The 22,588-nt window shown below is 39.6% G+C and overlaps 1 protein-coding gene across 5 annotated transcripts in view; it reads right to left on the reverse strand.

Moving 5' to 3' along the window:
* ZFYVE9 (zinc finger FYVE-type containing 9) overlaps positions 1-22,588 on the reverse strand; it is a 138,619-nt gene that overhangs the window by 10,285 nt on the left and 105,746 nt on the right. For all 5 annotated transcript variants that reach the window (XM_060205896.1, XM_060205895.1, XM_007535150.2 and 2 more), the window contains 2 exons: positions 3,066-3,216; positions 190-270 (listed from right to left, as the gene is read on the reverse strand). In XM_060205896.1, the coding sequence (XP_060061879.1) occupies positions 190-270; positions 3,066-3,216 (232 nt within the window). The remainder of the gene's footprint in view (positions 1-189; positions 271-3,065; positions 3,217-22,588) is intronic.

Consider the following 22,588-nt stretch of genomic DNA (forward strand, 5'->3'; position numbering starts at 1 on the left):
GCTTAACCCGCTGTGCTGACGCCTGATTCCCTAATAATAGCTTTAATTGGAGGGAAGAGTAAGATGTTATTGAGTACATAATAGGAGCCAAAAGTACCTGGCAAAAGTCAAGGCTTCCCTTCATGCTCCTTCCTTTCTGCTTGTACAATTAGGATTTAACTAAGACATGTGCATTAAATAAGTCTTTACCTTCCACAATACTGGACTTGGCAAGATAGCCTGAAGAGGATTTTAGAGCGCCACTGAACACAAAGAAACTGGCACCAGTCACTAAAACAGGAATAGAAATGGTTCAGTTAAAATAGATTCCAAGATACAAGGAATGAAAATAATCATGAGATTTTAGTACAATTATATACTAAGTAATATACAAATCAGTATATATATACATATATATATATAATCTTAAGCCATCATTATATACAAAACAAAAATACTACAATATACAAGTAACCAATTTTTTTCAATTTTTCTTTGTCTTTTTAAAATTTTATTATTATTAATATAAATATTTATTTATTCCCTTTTGTTGCCCTTGTTTTTTAATTTTTTTATTTCTTTATTGGGGAATTAATGTTTTACATTCAACAGTAAATACAATAGTTTGTACATGCATATCATTCCCCAATTTCCCATATAACAATACAACCCCCACTAGGTCCTCTGAATCCTTCTTGGACCTGTATTCTCCCCCCCCCGCCCAGAGTCTTTTACTTTGGTGCAATATGCCAATTCCATTTCACGTTCTACTTGTGTTTTCTTTTCTGATCTTGTTTTTCAACTTCGGCCTGAGAGTGAGATCATCCCATATTCAACCTTCTGTTTCTGACTTATTTCACTTAATATGAAATTTTCAAGGTCCATCCAAGATCAGCTGAAAACGGTGAAGTCACCATTTTTTATAGCTGAGAAGTATTCCATTGTGTATATATACCACAACTCAGCCACTCATCTGTGTAGACACCTGGGTTGCTTCCAGGTTTTGGATATTACAAATTGTGCTGCCAAGAACATATGTGTACACAGATCTTTTTGGATGGATGTGCTGGGTTCCTTAGGATATATCCCGAGGAGAGGAATTGCAGGGTCATAGGGTAGGTCCATTTCTAGCCTTCTGAGAGTTCTCCAGACAGTTCTCTACAGAGGTTGGACCAATGTACATTCCCACCAGCAGTGTAGGAGGGTTCCTTTGACCCCACACTCTCTCCAGCATTTGCTGCTGTTACCTTTTCTGATGTATGACATTCTCCCAGGAGTGAAGTGATATCTCATTGTTGTCTTGATTTGCATTTCTCTGACAATCAGAGACTTGGAGCATTTTTTCATATGTTTCTGAGGCTTTTGGATGTCTTCTGTGGTAAATATTCTGTCCAAGTCCTCCCCCCATTTTTGGATGGGGTTATTTGTTGTCTTGTTGTTGAGTCTGGCAAGCTCTTTATTTATGTTGGTTATTAAACTCTTGTCTGATGTATGGCATGTAAAGATCTTCTCCCATTCTGTGAGGGGTCTCTTGGTTTGGGTAGTGGTTTCTTTTGCTGTGAAGAAGCTTTTTAATTTGATGTAGTCCCATAGGTTTATACTTGCCTTAGTCTTCCTTGTAATTGGATTTGTTTCATTGAAGATGTCTTTGAAATTTATGCGTAAAAGAGTTCTGCCAATATTTTCCTCTAAGTATCTGATAGTTTGTGGTCTAACATCCAAGTCCTTGATCCACTTGGAATTTACTTTTGTATTTGGTGAAATATAGTGGTTCAGTTTCATTCTTCTGCATGTTTCAACCCATTGTTTCCAACACCATTTGTTGAAGAGACTCTGCTTTCCCCATGTAATAGTCTGGGCCCCTTTGTCAAAGATTAGATGTCCATAGGTGTGGGGCCTCATTTCTGGGCTCTCAATTCTATTCCACTGGTCAGTGTGTCTATTCATGTTCCAGTACCAAGCAGTTTTGATGACAATGGTCCTATAATACAGTTTGAAATCTGGGGGTGTGATGCCTCCGGTTCTGTTCTTTTTTCTCAAGATTGTTTTGGCAATTCTAGGTCTTTTCTGGTTCCAGATAAACATTTGTAGCACTTTTTCTATTCTCCTAAAAAATGTGCTTGGGATCTTGATGGGGATAGCATTAATTTGTAGATGGCTCTGGGTCAATTATTTTGATATTTATGCTAGCTTTGGGAATGAGGCTCACTTAGTAAACATAACCCCATTGTGTTTTGCTTTATTTTGAATCAAGAATCAAAGAGATTGGGGGTTGGGTGGTAGTATACTAGGTTAAACGCACATAGTACTGACATGTACATGACTCAGGTTTGAGCCTGGTCCCCACTATATTGAAGGAAGCTACAATTTGTGGTCTCTTTAAACTTTGTCTTTCTATTTATTTTAATTCTCTCTCTCAATAAATTAATTTAAAAATAATTTTAAAAGATGACTAGGGGTCAGGTGGTGGCACACCTGGTTGAGCACATGTTACAAATATGCAAGGACCTGGGTTCAAGCCCCCAGTCCCCACCTGCAGGGGGGAAGCTTCATGAGTGGTGAATCAGGGCTGCAGGTGTCTATCTAGCTCCCCCTCCCCTCTCAATTTCTGGCTGTCTCTATCCAATAAATAAATAAATAAAGATTTTTAAAAAATTTAAAATAGAGTATCTGGGGCATAGACTATAACAATTTCCTATTTAAATGATGGAACCACATTTGAGTACCAGTGAACCTAGAAATATTCCTTCAGAGTCATGCCAGCTTATTACCTACTATTCTTTGGATATGGTCATTCAACAAGCTGCAGATCTACCTAAGCATATCCTCAGTGTAGTGACTATCCCACCCACAAAAACCAAAGCTTGCTGTATCAGTATCTTCGAGCAGTACTTCCAAAATGTCCCGCCTCAACTATAAAGATTCCATTTGCAACTCTGAGTCTGGCTAAATGGGGAATCAACATAATCCTGAAAAAGTTAATTTGATCAAACTATAGAAAGGGAGTGTCATGGAGTTGTGATTCCCAACCTTCCAAGGCCAATTAACCTTCCATGCTCATAATCTCAATCAGGTCAAGCCCTCACCCTTTCGGGGTTGATTATGAATACTGATCGCCTGGGTCTGATAGTTTCCATCATCGTTCTGTACACACACAAGATGAGAGTCTGCCTTCTCATTGAAGCAGGCACCTCCTGCCAGGACATGCTCATTGGACTTGTTTATGGCTTTCATCATCTGCAATCAAAGAAGAGGGATACAATGCTTAATCTGCTAAGGACCTTTTTGTTGTTGTTGTTGTCTGACATAGTATAATACCTATACCTGCTCAAAAAATTATTAAATATTAAAATGAAAAGGGGATACCGAATAATAAAGTGAAAAAATATTAGTCACTGGTTGCAAGAGATTAACATAAATAAGAATTCCCTGTCCAATTTGTAAGCTTGTATTATAACCTAAACACATGGCATAATTCACATTTAATTTCTGTCATTTAATTGCAGCACTAACTTCAAGTAACCAGAGTTAGTCAATGATGTTGGTTGAGAAAGACTAATGATAATTTGTTTTTCCCATTTGCTCTTTCATCATATTATTTCTCTAGCTTTCTGATTCACTCCTTTTTAAGGTATTGACCTTTTGAAAATTTAGTGCAAACTTCTGCTTTAATCCTCCTTCTTCCTCTTCTGGCATAAGCTGCAATACCACAGTGTGAAAAGGAGCAGTGTGTGTGTTTTGATACATTTCATTTCCCTGTATCGCTACACTTAGATGATCTTATTGAGGTGACCCTTTGCTCCCATGTGGTGGCTGAGGGCTAGAACCCAGGTCCTCGTGTATAGATAGCAAAGTGTGTACTCTACCAGGTGAAGTATCCCCTGGACCCACACAGTCAATCCTTAAAATATTACTAAATTACCAGAGACATCCATATAATAATTGAATATTCATCAATTTATATTGATGAATATTTATCAATCTGATATTTATTAATCTCATTAATCCAAACTATGTCTACCACAGTTTCACAAAGATTACTTATAAATCTTTTGCAAACAGCATAAAACAGCTGGAAGATTTCTACTTAAGAGAAGTCAGCTGATAGAATAATTTAGGTTCTTATTTGCAACTTATATTTGTATTCTTATGGAAGAAACAAATGTAATTACTTAAAGCAATTTTAAAAAATGTTATATCCCTCATTTCTTCCCAAATAATTAGATTGCAGTGGTTTCTAGTTTTGTCTACATTAAACAGATTAAGAAACATTTTCAATTTGGACAGTCTGAATATTGTTAGCTAGTCTCTAAAGAAATTATTTCCTTGGATGTCAATTCAAACCTAAATGAGATAAACAACTTTCATTTTTCCTTCTTACTCTCTTATTAAAAATAATTTATGGGGGCCGGGCGGTAGCACAGCAGGTAAGCACACATGGTGCAAAGCACCCCCCCCCACTCCCCACCTGCAGGGGAGTCGCTTCACAAGCGGTGAAGTTGGTCTGCAGGTGTCTATCTTTCTCCTTCTCTGTCTTCCCATCCTCTCTGTCTTATCCATCAATGACAACAGCGACATAAACAACACTAATAATGATAGCAATGATAAACAACAAGGACTACAAAAGGGAAAAAATAGCCTCCAGGAGCAGTGGATTCGTAGTGCAGGCACCAAGCCCCAGCAATAACTCTGGAGGCAAAATTTAAAATATATAGTTTTTAAAATTTATTTACTTATCTTTTAATGAGAGAGATACAGAGAAAGACCAGAGCACTACTCTGGCTTAAGGTGGTGCTGGGAATTGAAACTGGGATCTCAGACCCTCAGGCATGAAGGTCTTTTGCATAACAGATTATGTAACTTTTTTTTTTTTTTTAACCAGAGCACTGCTCAGCTCTGAAATATCAAGGGAATTGAACTGGGAATTCAGAGCCTCCTGCATGAAAGTATTTTTGCATACCCAATAGGCCCATTACCTTCGCCTCTTTCATATTCCTTTAGAAATGAACTTTTTTTTCTCTTAAAATCATCTTCAGTTATACCAAGGAGAAAATTTCCCAGACAGTCTATGGACCATGCTGACCACAAAATAACACACTTGTCACATGGTGGTATAAATACTCAGTTTTCCATTTGTTGGGCTACTTCTCTATGCTTATCAATTCAAATTTTATCTTTTTTTTTTTTTTGCCTCCAGGGTTATCACTGGGACTTGGTGCCTGCACTAGGAATCCACTGCTCTTGGAGGCCATTTTTTCCTATTTATTATTATTTTTTTATTATTGTTGTTGTAGTTATTACTGCTCTCATAGTTGTTAGAAAGGACAGAGAGAAATGGAGAGAGGAGGATAAGACAGAGAGAGGGAGAGAAAGACACTTACAGACCTGCTTCACCACCTGTGAAGTGACCCCCCTACAGGTGGGGAGTCTGGGTTCTAACTGGGATCCTTATGCCGGTCCTTGCGCTTTGTGCCACGTGCGCTTAACTCACTGAGCTACCGCCCAACTCCATTTTTCCTATTTTTGTTGCCCTTGTTGTTGCTATAATTATTATTGTCACTGTTATTGGATAGGACAGAAAGAAATCAAGAAAGGAGGGGAAGGCAGAGAGGCGGAGGGAAAGATAGACACCTGCAGGCCTGCTTCACCGCTTGTGAAGTGACTCCCCTGCAGGTGGGGAGCTAGGGCTCTGAACCAGGATCCTTGTGCAATTCCTTGCACCTCGTTCCATATTCATTTAACCTGCTGCGCTACCACCTGGCCCCTTCAATTCAAATTTTGTACCCCTATCTTCACCATGGAGCAAACCCTCTTTTAAAATTTATTTTTAGATATAGAAATTGAAAGGAAAGGGGGCAATAAGGAGAGAGACATCTGCAGCACTGTCACCCCTTCCCCTTCAGGTGGGGACCAGGGGCTTGAACCAGTCTTTGCATACTGTAATGTGTGAGCTCAAATGAGGTGTGCCACCACTGGCCCCGAAACAATCCTGTTTTCTGGATATAATGACGAAAATCATATAATTGCCTTTTCTAGTTGGTCTCTATCAATTCTGATTCATTCTATACAATGCTTCCATGTTCAACAAGGCACAATTCTGATCATGTCACACCTATTCTACCTCATCCTTCATTCAAAATCATAAGCTTCCTAGGCTCTAGTACAAAACCAGTTTTCCTGTCTTGCTTCTCTTTCTATTATCATTATTATTTAATTTTTTATGGTGATGCTGGAGATTGAACCTTGGACCTCTGGAGCTTCAGGCATAAAAGGTTTCTGCATAACCATTATGCTATCTCCCCAGCCCTCTTGCTTCCCTTTCTACTGCAGGTATATATACAGATGCATAATCATTTCCCACCTCTGAGCTTCTGAAGATGCTACTATTTAGCCTTCCTTATTTCCTCCCATATCCAAGAACCTGAAGTTAAGACCCAGTAAAAATGCGAGTTGCTGAGCTCTGGAAGATAACCTGCTAGAGGACACATTTTACCATGTATAAGGACCAAGGTCAGAGCCCCTGGTCACCACATGGGAGCATCTGCATGGGGGAAGCTTCACAAGCTATGGAGCACTGCTGTGGAGTATTTCCTTCTCTCTGTCTCATTCCCTTTGTTTTTTTTCTTTTCTCTATTCTTTAATTTTTTATTAAAATTTTTTTATTATCTTTATTTATTGGATAGAGACAGTCAGAAATCGAGAGGGAAGGGGGTGATAGAGATGGAGAGAAGCAGAGAGACACCTGCAGCACTGCTTCAGCATTCACAAAGCTTTCCCTTGCAGGTGGGGACCAGGGGCTTGAACCTGGGTCCTTGCGCATTATAACATGTGCACTCAACCAGGTGCGCCACCACCTGGCCTCCCCTTTTTTAATATTTATTTTCCCTTTTAGTTGCCCTTTTTTATTGTTGTTGTAGTTATTGTTGTTGTTATTGATGTCATCATTGTTGAATAGGTCAGAAAGAAATGGAGAGAGGAGGGGAAGACAGAGAGGGGGAGAGAAAGATAGACACCTGCAGACCTGCTTCACCGCCTGTGAAGCGACTCCCCTGCAGACGGGGAGCCAGGGGCTCAAAAAGGGATCCTTCTGCCGGTCCTTGCACTTCGCACCACATGCCGCTCCACTACTGCCTGACTCCCATTTTTTTTTTATTATCTTTATTTATTGGATAGAGACAACAAGAAATCGAGAAGGTAGAGGGAGACAGAAAGAGACACCTGTAGCACGGCTTCACAACTTGCAAAAGCTTTCCCCTGCGGTGAAGACTGGGGGCTCAAACCTGCACATTGTAACATGTGCACTCAACCATATGTGCCACCACCCAGCCCCTCTCACTCCCTGTCTCTCACCCTCCATCTTAAAAAAAAAAAAGTTGGTGTCCAACAACAGATGAGTGGCTGAGCAAGTTGTGGTATATATACACAATGGAATACTACTCAGCTGTAAAAAATCGTGACTTCACCGTTTTCAGCCGATCTTGGATGGACCTTGAAAAAATCATGTTGAGTGAAATAAGTCAGAAACAGAAGGATGAATACGGGATGATCTCACTCTCAGGCCGAAGTTGAAAAACAAGATTAGAAAAGAAAACACAAGTCGAACCTGAAATGGAATTGGAGTATTACACCAAAGTAAAAGACTCTGGGGTGGGTGGGTGGGTGGGTGGGGAGAATACAGGTCCATGAAAGATGATGAATGAAATAGTGGGGGTTGTATTGTTAAATGGGAATCTGGGGAATGTTATGCATGTAAAAAAAAAAAAAAGTAGAAACGCAAAGCAGAAATTGACTGAGTTTGGAGTATGGCACCAAAGTAAGAAAGCAGAAGTATACTAGAGTTTGCAGTGAGTACCTCCCTAATACTTCCTCTCCACTTTTCCAAGCTTTGGGTCCATGATTGCTCAACAATTTGTTTGGCTTTGTATGTTAACTCTCTTTTCAGTCACCAGGTTCCAGGTGTCATCAGGATGCCGGCCAGGCTTCCCTGGATTGAAGACCCCACCAATACGTCCTGGAGCTCAGCTTCCCCAGAGACCCACCCTACTAGGGAAAGAGAGAGGCAGACTGGGAGTATGGACCGACCAGTCAACACCCATGTTCAGCGGGGAAGCAATTACAGAAGCCAGACCTTCTACCTTCTGCAACCCACAATGACCCTGGGTCCATGCTCCCAGAGGGATAGAGAATGGGAAAGCTATCGGGGGAGGGGTGGGATATGGAGATTGGGCGGTGGGAATTGTGTGGAGTTGTACCCTTCCTACCCTATGGTTTTGTTAATTAATCCTTTCTTAAATAAAAAAAAAATTAAAAAAAAAAAGTTGGAATCATGCAGGTGTACAAGTGTGAAGCCTCAGTGAAAATGCTGGAGGAATAAAAAAGCAACTTTCTTTAATTCCTATTAGTCACCAGTGTGACCAATTCCTAACTGTCATAGTATATTCTTTTTTTTTTTAAAGAATTTATTTACTTATTCATGAGAAAGATAAGAGAGAGAAGAAGAACCAGACATCACTCTGGTACATGTAATGCCAGGGATTGAACTCAGGACCTCATGGTTGAGAATTCAATGCTGTATCCACTATGCCACCTCCCGGACCACTCATAGCATATTCTTCATACTTCTTAGATACATCATCAACATGCAGCCTTGTATTATAGCAATGAGAACTCAAGCCAGAGTACTTGTATTCAATTTCATGCTGTAAACGGTCTGCTTGCTGGGTTGAAAGATAGTTCACCTGGTAAGTGGTCTTATCATGCACAAGGTCTTGTGAGAGTTCTGGTGCAGAGGGGCATCAATGCACCAGGGGAAGCCCCAGGGATGTTGGAGCAGTGCTAGAATGTCTGCTCCTCTCTTCTAACACACACAAAAAATCTGTTTGCTCTACTGGGTGAGCTCTACTGAGTGAGCTATTTCCTGGCCCTGCTGTATAAGAAAGACACCATAGCACCACTCAGTCGTATGCGATGCTAGGGATCAAACACAGGACCTCACATATGCAAAGCAAGTGCTCTGCCCACGGAGGTACCGCACCTGCTGCAGATTGCCTGTATTTTCATTCCTCCTGTTACCAACTAGCTGTGTATCTATGGGAAGTTACTTGCTTTCTCCGTGTCTGGCTTCATCCTCTGTAAAATGAGATAGTAAAAGTAACTATTTCATGGAGCTATGAGAATTAAGCAAAGTAATCTTTATAAAGTGACTAGAACAGCACCAAGCTTATAAGCACTGATTACTTGTTACATAAAATTTGAGCACTTGTCTCCAACTTGTTTATAAAATTGCAAAGCAACCTTAAAATCTTCAGCAAATAATTCAATAAGATATTGGAATGCAGACCCTTCCTGAGAGTTCACAAATTAGTAACCATGACATACTGATAAAAGGCAGAGAAATAACTGCTATAACAACAGTATATACAAAGGAACATCACCCAAGGAACATCAAGCATGAGCTAGGCACTGAGTTAAATGCTATGTGGGTATTATGGTAAAAATTAATGTATTCTCTCCTGGGGATATATCCTAAAGAACTAAAGACACCCATCCTAAAAGATCTGTGTATAGTGTGGTCCAGGTGGTGGCGCAGTGGATAAAGCATTGGACTCTCAAGCAGGAGGTCCTAAATTCAATCCCTGGCAGCACATGTATCAGAGTGATACCTGGTTCTTTATCTCTTGCTATCTTTCTCATTAATAAATAAATAATCTTTTAAAAAATATCTGTGTATATCTATGTTCATAGCAGTACAATTTGTAATAGCCAAAACCTGGAAGTATCCCAGGTGTCCAACAACAGACGAGTGGCTGAGAAAGTTCCTTTGTGTATATTCCATATACAATGGAATACTACTCAGTTACTAAGACTGATGAATTCATCTTCTTCATCTCCTCTTGGATGGAGCTTGAAGGAATCATGTTAAGTGAGATAAGTCAGAAAGAGCAGGCTGAATATAAGATGACCTCACTCATGGACAGAAGTTGAGAAATAAGAACAGAAAGGGAAACACAAAACAGAACTTGAACTGGGTTCGGTGTACTAAACTGAAGTAAAGAACTCTGGGGCGGGAGGTAGGGGTGGAGGGGGAGGGTCAGGTCCCCATGCAGGATGACAGAAGAGGACCTAGATGGGAGGCCTGAATGTTTTGCAGATGTCTGAGAAATATTATATATCTACCAACAACTATATTTACTGTAACCATTAATCTTCTCAATTAAAAAATTTATGCAGAAGAATGAAAAAAGTGTATTAAGTGAAAACAGCTCATAAGCTGTATCTTACTATTTCCCCTCCACTGGAATTTAATCATCCATAAAAACACAAGACAAATTAAAATAAAAAAAAGTTTGAGGAACCAGCAGACAGCTTGCCCAGTAAAGTATACACTTAACCATACACAAGGATCTGGGTTTGAGTTCCCAGCCACTACATGGGAGCACCATGTAAGGGGAAAGCTTCAAGATTGGTGGAGTGATGCTGTGGTGGCCCTTCTTCTGTCTCTCTTTCTCCCTTTCTGTCTCTTATTCTCTAAGAATAAAAAGAAAAGAGTTCAATGGTGGGGAGATTGCATAATGGTTATACAAACAGATCCTCAAGCCTGAGGGCCCTAGGTCTCAGGTTCAATCCCCTGCACCACCATAAACCAGAGCTGAGCAGTGCTCTGGTGTTTCTCTCTGTGTCTTTCTCTCTCTGCATCTCTCTCAAAAATAAAATAAGTAAAATTAAAAATAAAAATATTTCAATGGGAGAGGTATAAAAAGAGTGAATTTTTACAAATAATTGTGCTGAAAAGAAGTTAAAACATCTACTCTATCTTAAAACACTGTGTCCCTCAATCCCTTCTCTGAAATCTCATGTTACAAAGTGACAACTTATTTAATTAGCTTTTTAACTTTAACTGAAAAAGACCTGTAGAGAAAAAGTTTGATAAGCAGGGCCTTGAGGAGTGGTTACAATTTGTATATAGTATATTCGGTTCATTACCACACCTTGCTCATAACAAGTACTCAGTATTTGCTGAATATTCACTAACATAAATATTAATTAGACTACATAAGAAGTTGTGCTTTCTTCATGAGATTATACTGAGAGTAAATGCTAGCACAATTTAAAGAAAGATCTTTTTGGTCCATTTATAATCGCAGTGTCACATAGACTATATATATCTGATAAAACGTAAGTTTTAACAACTTAACTCTATATTTACCAAACAACTGACAATGACTCGAGGTAGGATGATCCATGGCAGAGGCAAGGGCAATCTATGAAAGTGAAAACTGCACCAGGGATATAATAAATAATGAAAAACAAACTCTCCGCCCTCAAAGTCCTCACAATTTAGAGTAGGAGAGGAGTATAAGTCCTGAGTATTTACACTCATGAATAAAGAAAGTTGAATAAAGAAAATTGGGAAGACAGGTTATGAAGAGTCATGCTGTTGGGAGACAGGATCCTAGGAAGGTTTCCTAAAGGATATAACCTTTGAATTGACTTTGAAATCTATGCCAATCAACTATGTCCACTATAGAGGAAGGACATTTTACATGAGAAAAGCATGAGTGACTAAACTGAGAAAGGGACACCTGGGGCAGAACAGACACTAGGAGCAGTGAAACTGTCATGCAGACACTGAGCCACTGTGATAACCCTGGTGGTAATACATATAATAATAACAATTATATTTCCAAGTGAAATTTAGGAAATGTCTAACTATCTTTCCAGTTAACTGGAGTTCATTTGTGACCTGAAGTTACTACCCTTCCGCTTCCAATCCTCTATCATCAACCACACAGCTATGATGTACAGGTCTGCATTTTATCAAAAGTGAACCTTCACTGATTCACTTAGCAAATACTTTTGGAGCATCTACTATGTAACAGTCACTGTGTCTATACCTGGTTTATTCAGTTGTGAACAAACAAATCCTTTCTTTCATGGAACTTACAGTCTTATGTATATAAAGGAAAAAAGTAAAAACAGTAAATATGGAGTAGGGCACCAAAGTAAAAACCCTGGGGTGAGGGTAAGGGTGGACATTTGGCTTCCCAGGGTGGCGGGGGTGGGGTGGGTGGGTGGGATGGGACACAGACTTTTGGTGGTGGAAATGGTATTTATGTACACCCCTATTAATATGTAGTCACATAAATCACTATTTAATTAATATGAGAGGGGAAAAACTGATTGTATGTCTCAAACTTTTTAAAGCACAGACTGAATCTTTTTAATACACAGGCTGAGTCTTTGATATGTTGACTCTCTCAAAAGCCTAGACCAGGGAGAACAGAAGCAACTGGTGGCATAGCTATATACAAGATGTTGGGTATTATACAGCAAATCCTAACAAAGGGACTTTACAAAGTTAACCCAACCTAATCAACGCAACAAGTGCCACCCCAGCATGCTTCACTTGAGACTGTGTCCAGATACTTCAGGTGTGGAATGACAACCCTTCAGCTTCATAACTCGGGTGAGGCCTTTCCTTTCATAGTGTTCTCTAATTCCATTCCACTTCCTAACAAAGTCCCAAAACCTAGATATAGACCAGGTTCCAGGAGATAGAGCATATGTTCACACGTATCCATAAACTAGGGCAAAATATATACCTGAAAGCAAAAGTATACAATAGTCTGCAGTGAGTACCCCTCAACACTTCATCTGCACTATTCCAGCTTTTAGGTCCATAATTGTTCAACAATTTGTTTGGCTTTGTATGTTAACTCTCTTTTCAGCCACCAGGTTCCAAATGCCAGCATGATGCCGACCAGACTTCCTTGGACAGACTACCCCAATGTGTCCTGGAGCCCTGCTTCCCCAGAGACCCACCCTACTAGGGAAAGAGAGGCAGACTGGGAGTATGGATCGACCAGTCAACACCCATGTTCAGCGGGGAAGCAATTACAGAAGCCAGACTTTCCACCTTCTGTAACCCACAATGACCCTGGGTCCATGCTCCCAGAGGGATAAAGAATGGGAAAGCTATCAGGGGAGGGGATGGGATACGGAGATCTGGTGGTGGGAATTGTGTGGAGTTGTATCCCTCCTATCCTATGGTTTTGTTAATGTCGCCTTTTTTAAATTAAATAAATTAATATAAAAAAAACTGTAAAGAAAATGAACAAGTAGCAGCTGGGAGGTGGCTCAGTATGTAGTGCTAAGGACTCAATGTATGAAGCCCCAGATTCAACTCTGCTGACACCACTGATGATGGAGAAGTGTTCTGACATTTTCATAATAAAATAAGCCTTTAAAAGAAATAAGAATAATAAATGGAATACCTCAACGCAACGATTGCCACCTCAACATGCTTCACCTCAGACTGTGTCCAGAGACTTCACGTGTGGAATGACAACCCTTCAGCTTCATTACTCGGGTGAGACCTTTCCTTTTATAGTACACTCTAATTTTCATCTCAGGTAGTTCACTTTCTAACAAAGTCCCATAACCTAGATACACACCAGTTTCTGTGAGAGAGAGCTTATGTGCACACGTATCCATAAACTACTGCAAAATATATACCTGAAAGCAGTAGTACACTAGAGTTTGCAGTGAGTACCTCCCTAACACTTCCTCTCCACTATTCCAAGCTTGGGATCCATGATTGCTCAACAAATTGTTTGGCTTCATATGTTAACTCTCTTTTCAATCACCAGGTTCCAGATGCCACCAGGATGCTGGCCAGGCTTCCCTGGATTGAAGACCCCACCAATGTGTCCTGGAGCTCAGCTTCCCCAGAGACACACCTTACTAGGGAAAGAGAGAGGCAGACTGGGAGTATGGACCGACCAGTCAACGCCCATGTTCAGCGGGGAAGCAATTACAGAAGCCAGACCTTCTACCTTCTGCAACCCTCAACAACCCTGGGTCAATGCTCCCAGAGGGATAGAGAATGGGAAAGCTATCATGGGAGGGGGTGGGTTATGGAGATTGGGTGGTGGGAATTGTGTGGAGTTGTACCCCTCCTACCTTATGTTTTTGTTCATTAATCCTTTCTTAAATAAAAAATTTAATAAAAAAAATAAAATAAATGGAATACCTGACACTGATGAGTGTTATGCAAAAAAATAAGGTATAGGGCAGGGGTAGATAGCATAATGGTTATGCAAACAGACTCTCATGCTTGAGGCTCCACAGTCCTAGGTTCAATCCCCCGTACCACCATAAACCAGAGCTGAACAGTGCTCTGGAGGGAGGGGGAAAAAAAAGGTATAGAAGGAGTAGTGGAAGGATGTATTTTAAATAGGACAGTCAAGGGAGACCTTAGTGGACCTGGTTGCATGTTCACTCCTATGCAGAGAAATGAAGGGTTAATAATTGTGTTGTGGGCATGCTGAGTTCAGCAGTGACATCCTGGTGCAGCCAAAGGAGTTATCCTCCTTCTGGGGGAGCCTTTCATTGTCTTTTATACCTGTGCCCAAATAGTGTCTTCTCCACATAACAGTAGGAATAGCTGGATCCATATCAATAATCAATGAAAGTCACCTCCCTCCTCTGCATTATTCTCCAGAGCTTGTTTCACCAACTTCTTTCATTCTTTTGAAAAGATAATATCACTATTCCTTTAAGGGGGGAGGGGGGAGTACTCCTTGAAGGCCTGAAAATGAAACATTCTTCAAATAAATTTTAGGACCATCTGTTCTTGTGAGTGTGACAGTGAATCTTTGGAATCAAGTTCTGTAACTTCACATCTCTAAAGAATATGTGTAGCTTGAACTAAAATAAACCACAACTTCTATTTTTGAATCTCACAGTGAGAAAGACTCACAAGAGGCCACTTAGCCTATATTACAAAAGAGGGAATTATACAAATATATGATTTCACAGATTCTTGCATTATATCTACCCAATAGAAACCTCTATTTCTGTCTCTGGTTTTGAGGAAGAGTAAACAGAACTTTTTCCTATTCTTCTAGTGACATGATGATTGAACTTTTACTACATTATTAGAAAAATATCACTTTATTTATTTTTTATATATTTATTTATTTTCCCTTTTTGTTGCCCTTGTTGTTTTTATTGTTATTGTAGTTATTGTTGTTGTTATTGATGTCGTCATTGTTGGATAGGACAGAGAGAAATGGAGAGAAGAGAGGAGACAGAGAGGGGGAGAGAAGGACAGACACCTGCAGACCTGCTTCACTGCTTGTGAAGTGACTCCCCTGGAGGTGGAGAGCTGGGGGCTCGAACTGGGATCCTTACGCGCTTTGCGCCACGTGCACTTAACCTGCTGCGCTACCGCCTGACCACCCACTTTATTTTTTTAACATAGCAGGTTAGATAGAGATATTTAAAGGGTGCAATTTGATGAGCTTTGACATGTATGTATATTAGTAAAAACAGTGCTTGAAATAATTGTTAGAGAGAAGAGCTATCACAGCACCGCCCCATCATCCATGGAGCTTCCCAATACCATCCATGGTGCTCCTCCTCAGTACTGGGACTAAAGTGCCTCGTGCACAGCAAGGTGTGTGCTCAACCAGTTGAACAATATATCCCGACTCTTGCTTTCTATTCTGTTCCACTGATCTATGCATATAAATTTGTACCAAAAACAATACTTCTTAAAAAAATTTTATTATTTATTTTCCCTTTTGTTGCCCTTGTTGTTTTATTGTTATTGTAGTTATTATTGTTGTTGCTGTTGATGTCATTGGATAGACAGAGAGAAATTGAGAGAGGAGGGGAAGACAGAGGGGAAGAGAAAGAGAGACACCTGCAGACCTGCTTCACTGCCTTTGAATCGACTTCCCTGTAGGTAGGGTCTCTCCCTCTCTCTCTGAAAAGGTAGACAGAAAGACACATGGAAAGAGGGAAAGATACCATAGCACCAAAGTTCCCCTCCACTGTGCTTGGGGCTCAGGCTCAAAACTGGATCGTGCACATAGCAAAGTAAGCACTTTCCCAGGTGAGCTATCTTAAAAAAAAGTTTGGGGGAGCCAGACAATGGCACATCTGGTTAAGCACACATATTACCATGTACAAGTACCCAGGTTATAGATCCTGCTTCCCACCTGCAAGGGGATTAATGCTGAAGAGGGTTTGCAGGTGTCTATCTTTCTCCCTCTCAACGTCCTTCTCCACTTTAAATTTCTCTGTTTTATTCAATAAGGTAGAACAAGGGGAAAATATTTGTGTTGGATACAGACAGAGAATTTGAAAATGTTGGGGAAGGTAGAAAGAGGAAAGACAGAGACACCTGTAGCCCCCATTCATTGCTGGTGAAGCTTCCATCCTGCAGAGGGGGAGAGGGAGTTTGAACCTGGGTTCTTGGGCACTGCAATGTGTGCGTTCAACCGGGTGCATGACTGCCTGGCCTAGGTCAGTTATCATACCAGCCCCCTGTGTAACTACTTCTATCAATTACTGAAACAGGATTATTGAAATATCTAAATATACTTATAAATATTTTAAATTTTTACTCTTACAGTTTACTAACTTTCGTTTGTTTTTGCCTCCAGGGTTATTACTGGGGCTCGGTGCCTGCACTACCAATCCACTGCTCCTGGAGGCTATTTTTTCCCTTTTGTTGCCCTTGTTGTTTTATCGTTGTTGTGATTTTCTTTTTACTGTTGTTGTTATTGATGTTGTTGGATAGGAAAGAGAGAAATGGAGAGAGGAGGGGAGACAGAGAGGGGGAGATAAAGACAGACACCTGTAGACCTGCTTCACCAATTGTGTAACGGCCCTCCCTGCAAGTGGGGAGCCGGGGGCTCCAACTGGAATCCTTATGCCGGTCCTTGCGCTTTGTGCTGCTGCGCTACCACCCAACCTCCTCTACTAACTTTCTTATCTTTTGCCGACTTCATAAAGTTGAATTCTTCCTTTTCTTTTTGTTGAGCTGTATAAATTCTTCATAGATGTTTGATATCAACTGTTTGTCAGTTGTATGATGTGCAAGTATCTTCTTGCACAAATATCTTATGTGCAAATAGTTCTGACATGTTCATCTATGTATTTTACAGTTCCAGGTCTAATATTCAAGTTTTTTTTTAATTTATTTTGTTTTAATTTTGGTATATGGTGCTAAGCTGTGGTCTTGTTTCATTTTTCTACATGTAACTGTCCAATTTCTCCAGCATCACTTGTTGTAGAAACCTTTTTTCCCATTGGACAGTTGTAGCTCCTTTGTTATATTAAAGTGTCTGTATCTGCACTGTACCTTTTTCTTTTTTTATTTTAATTTAATTAATTTATTTATTCCCTTTTGTTGCCCTTGTTGTTTTATTGTTGTAGTTATTATTGATGTCGTAACATTGTTACGATAGGACAGAGAGAAATGGAGAGAGGAGGGGAAGACAGAGAGGGGGAGAGAAAGACAGACACCTGCAGACCTGCTTCACCACCTGTGAAGGGACCTGCCTGCAGGTGGGGAGCTGGGGGCTCGAACCGGGATCCTAACGCCGGTCCTTGAGCTTAGCGCCACCTGCACTTAATCTGCTGTGCTACAGCCCAACTCCCGCTGTACCTTTTTCAAAGAGCTTTTGCATTTATTTATTTACGGTTTTGATAGAGACAGAAATCAAGAGGGATGGGGTGATAGCAGGAGAGAGACCTGCAGCACTGTTTCACTGCTCATGAAGCTTTTACCCCCTGCAGATGGAGGACTGGGGACTTGAACACAGTTCCTTTCATATGGTAACATGTGAGCTGAACTAGGTGTGCCACCACCTGATCCCATACTTATACCTCTTAACTGGGGATTTTTAGGTCATTTATATTAAATGAGATTACTAAAACAGTTAGATTTAATTTAGCAACTTGCTATCTATTTCTATATGCTCCATCTCTGCTTTGTTCTGGTTTTTTGGCCTTTAAAAATACGCTATAAAAGTGTAATTAAATCCATGTGTTGGCATGCACCTGTAAGACTGATGGTGGAGTTCTGGGCTATGGTGTGCTATGTTGACCAGGTGTTCAAATCAAGTTCATCATCAACATGGAGACCTCCCTGGAGTAGGGGACCACTAGGTTTCTTAAGGAGGGGTGAAACAGCCAGATCAGAAATGGAGAAGGTAAAAAAAAAAAGATCCAAGTTTATCTTCTTTGTAGATATATTAGCTACATCTCTTAATTTTTCTAGGAACTGCTTTTGGGTTTATATTATTCATCTTTAACTTGTCAAACTACTTGTGAGTAAAATCACACCATATTTCATGTCATATAAGAACCTCACAGCTGTCTACTTTTTTTTTTTAATCTATCTTTTCTATTTTGTTTTTAATGCCAGCGCACTGTACAGTTCCAGCTTATGGTGGTGAGGGGGATTGAAGTTGGGATTTCAGAGCCTCAGGCATAAAAGTTTTTTGCATAACCACTATGCTTTCTCTCCCCATACCATTTGTATACTTCTGTTTCACTTCTCTGGCCTTTGTGCAACTGCTATCATATATTTTATCTATATGTGTTCTATAAGCTCCATAATACACTGCTATAAATTTTATTTTAAACCATTACCACTTTTATAAAGATTTATCTAGTTACTTATTAACACAAGAAAGGGAAGAGAGAGAAAGAGACAGACACATAGGCAGACAGAACCAGAGCAGCACTCCAGTATATATGATGCTTTAAGATTCCTCTAAAAAAATTCCTCTCTTTAGTTTCAACATTAAGTGATCTCATGATGATCACAAGGTTCTTCAAGTGAATAGTCTTATGCTTCATGTAATGGAGTTCATTGAACTTCTTGACTCTATAAGCTTATATTTGTCACTACATTTATAATTTTCTTTTGAGCAGTTGTGATCTCACACAGGCATGATTTCATTACTCCAGGCTGTCTTTTCACTCAGATAGATATAAATATAGACACAGACAAAGTTATATAGATAGAGGGCGACAGAGAGATGTCATGTGGTATAGGGTATGCCTATCCATTGCTGTGATAGGTTTTTGCTTTAACCTCTTTCTTCATGCCTGACTCTACCTCTTCCCTCCTCTTAAAAAGGAAGGAAGGAAGGAAGGAAGGAAGGAAGGAAGGAAGGGAGGGAGGGAGGGAGGGAGGGAGGGAGGAAGGAAGGAAGGAAGGAAGGAAGGAAGGAAGGAAGGAAGGAAGAATTTGCTCCAGAGAAGATACTCAGTGGTGTTATCAAGCATGTTCAAGCATGTTCCATGCACCACATTAAAAAAGAAGGAGGAGGAGGAGTAAGAGGCAGCTAGGGAAATGGATTTTCACATCTGAGGTCCAGGGGTCCCAAGTTTGATTTCCACTGTCAATGTATTGAAAATGAAATATAATAAATAACAAAAAATCCACTTATTGTTTTAAGCAAAGATTTCTGAACCTAGGAGGCAGAATTTAGATGCTAATGGTATGGTGATTGCTGTTATCCAAGTTGTCAGTGGGTGCTAGAAACTGAGGTTTTACAGCTTTTACAAATATACTGACATAAACAAGTAAAAGCACCATCTTAAAAATATCAAGGATAGAAATGTATATGGTCCACCTGGCAAGACATTTGATCATCTTACTTCTCGACAATAAGCTTCCCAGAAGGCAAGTATATGCTATTATTCATTTCTTTATTTCATATGACAGAATATTTTGAATAGATATTTGAGAGATGTATAATAAAATTTCAAATATGAAAAACAAAATGGTTTTCAAATCACAGTTTTTTTTTTTTTTAAGAACAACTAAGGGTACAAGTTATATAAAAATAATTCAAAGATTTAATTTTTCTTAGTCTAGACTAAAACTGTTTGATATTCTAACATAGGAATATCTAACAGTTAAAAAGTGCTCATTGTAAAAAAAAAAAAAAAAAAGTGCTCATTGTATCCAAGGGGGAACAAAGCACTGTTACCTACTGTTCTGGAAACAGCCATCCTGCAGAAAGTTATTGGTAGACGTTTTCTTTAGAAGTCATTCTCAAATATAAATCCTAAGCTTCAAAGTTCAAGAAAACATTTATGTGATTCAAAGTGCATAGTGTGTACAAAATATTTATTGGATGTTCTAACAAATAAGTGAATAATAGTTGAGTGAAAACAAAAAAGAAAAAGGTAGACATTGTTCCATACTAAGAAACAGTGGGAGAACAAATGAGGGAATTACATTCTGCCTAGTAAAATAACAAATTTATACATTTATTATATCAAAGTAGTTTTGAAATAAACTTCTCATCTCTCCTCTGTCGGAGCTTTACTGAGACTCCATGCCTCTGCAATTTCACTATTGCTTGTACATTTCTTTTATTTTTTAAAAATATTTTAATTTTTATTATTGGATAGAGACAGAGAGAAATTGAGAGGGAACAGGGAAATAGAGAAGAGAAAGAGACAGAGAGACACCTGCAGCCCTGCTTCACCACTCGTGAAGCTTTACTCCTGCAGGTGGGGAATAGGGGCTTGAACCTGGGTTCCTGCACACTATAATGTGTGCGCATAACCAGGTGCGCCACCACCTGGCCCCTTGTAAATTTATTTTCTTTTCTAGCCAGAGAACTGCTCAATTCTGGCTTAGTTGTTGTTGGGGACTGAATCTGAGAGCTCAGAGCCTTATAGGTCAAAGTTATTTGTGTAAACCATTGTGTTCTTTCTCCAGTCCCCCCAGTGAAATTTTATTAGTTTTTTCTTTTTTCCAGATAGAAGATGAGAGACAGAGGGAAAAAACAAACAAACAAACCACCAGAAAACTGCTCCATTACTTATTTAGCTCCTCCCTTGCAGGGTGTTCCCATGTGGTGGCCAGGGGTTAAGTCTGGTTCCTTGTACATGGTTTTGTATTTCATAGGTGATTTATATTCTGGCTCCCCAATTTCTTTCTTTAGCCACAATGACTATTAGTAGACATTTTTGGAACTGATTTAAAAAAACTTAATTCAACCAGGAGGGGGAAGATAGCATAATGGTTATGCAAAGGTACTCTCATCCCTGATGCTCTAAGGACACAGGTTCAATGAAAATTTTCACTTGAAGAAAGAGGTAAAGAAAAAATGAAAAAAAAGAGGTAAAGAATATTGTTCACATACTTCTTTTAGTTTATGAATAGTATGTACAATCTCACTTTAGTTAAAAAAAACAATTTAATTCAAGATACAAGTCTGAAACTATACTTCTGAAATCTTAATTTAAAAAAATACTTAATTTATTAATGAAAGGCTAGAAGGAGAGAGAGAAAGAACCAAACATCACTCTAGTGCATGTGCAGGGATAAACTCAGAACCTCATGCTTAAGAGTCTAATGCTTTATCCACTGTGCCATCTCCTGGAACATAAACCTTAAAATTTTGTAATGTGTATGCTTATCAGGTGTGGCACTATCTGGTCCCAAACCTTAAAATTTTATAAACCAACACTGAATCACTAATAACAAAAGGTTATTTTAATTTTTAAAAATTAGAGCGAGAAGGGGCTGGGAAGACAGCATAATGGTTATGCAAAAGGTTTTTAAGCCTGATGCTCTGAGGTCCCAGGTTCAATCCCCAGCACCACCAGAAGCCAGAACTGAACAGTATTCTGGTATCTTTCTCTAGGTATCTTTCCCTCTATACTCTTACTCATTAAAATAAAATAATAAAAATATTTTTAAAAATTAGAGAGAGAGAGAGAGTGTGTGTGTGTGTGTGTGTGTGTGTGTCAGACACACTCAGGAAGAAAGGCCAGAGCAGCAGTCTAGTGTGCATGTATAGTGCCTGGGGTTGAATCTGGACCTCTTTCTTGGAAATCCAAAGCTCTACCACTATGCCACTTCTCAAGATGCATAAAAAGATATTTGTAGATCCAGGTTGAGGGCAAGGGCCTATGGGGGCCCACAAGGTGTCTATTCTGTTGTCCCTGATAGAAATGACCAGTAATTATGGAGAGAGGGATTTATTCGAGGTCTAGGCCCATCATGTCTGTTTGGGAATCTCAGGACTCTCTGACTAGGGCCCCAGCTAATGGGATGGCATGACAGTGACTAAAGAGTCATTGTTAAAATATGCCAGTCTCTTGCCCTTATTCAGCTTTTGCAGTCCTTGCTTTGATAAGGTTTTCTTTGGAGTGAGTGAGAGAATAGGAAGTAGGTGAGGAGGGTATCTACATCTAAGTAGACACTATTTCATTATTAACTTGATACTGACTCACTATAGACTATTGTGTATTTTTGCTTTTAGATATATATTTTGCCCTAATTTATGGATACATGTGAACATATGCTCTATCTTATGGGACCTGGTCTATATCTAGGTTTTGGGACTTTGTTAGGAAGTAAACCTCCTGTAATGGAATTAGAGAATACCATGAAATGAAATGTCTCATCCGAGTAATGAGGGTGAAGGGTTGAATATGGGCCCCAGACCTTCCACCTTCTGCATCCCACAATGACCTTGGGTCCATACTCCCAGAGGGTTAAAGAACAGGAAAGCTATCAGGGGAGGGGATGGGATACAGAGGTCTGGTGGTGGGAACTGTGCAAAGCTGTAACCTTCTTATCCTATAGTTTTGTCAATGTCTCCTTTTTATAAATAAAAATTTTTTTAAAAATCTATTTGTAAAAAAAAAAAAAAGTGCAGTGACCTGGGAGATGGTACAATGAATATAGTGTTCAGCTGCAAGTGTGAGGTCCTGAATTCGATCACCAGCATCATATGTACCAAAGTGATGGTCTGGTTCTCTCTCTCCAGCTCTC

Source organism: Erinaceus europaeus, chromosome 13 (genome assembly GCF_950295315.1).
Source record: "Erinaceus europaeus chromosome 13, mEriEur2.1, whole genome shotgun sequence".
In the NCBI taxonomy this organism is placed as follows: Eukaryota; Metazoa; Chordata; class Mammalia; order Eulipotyphla; family Erinaceidae; genus Erinaceus; species Erinaceus europaeus.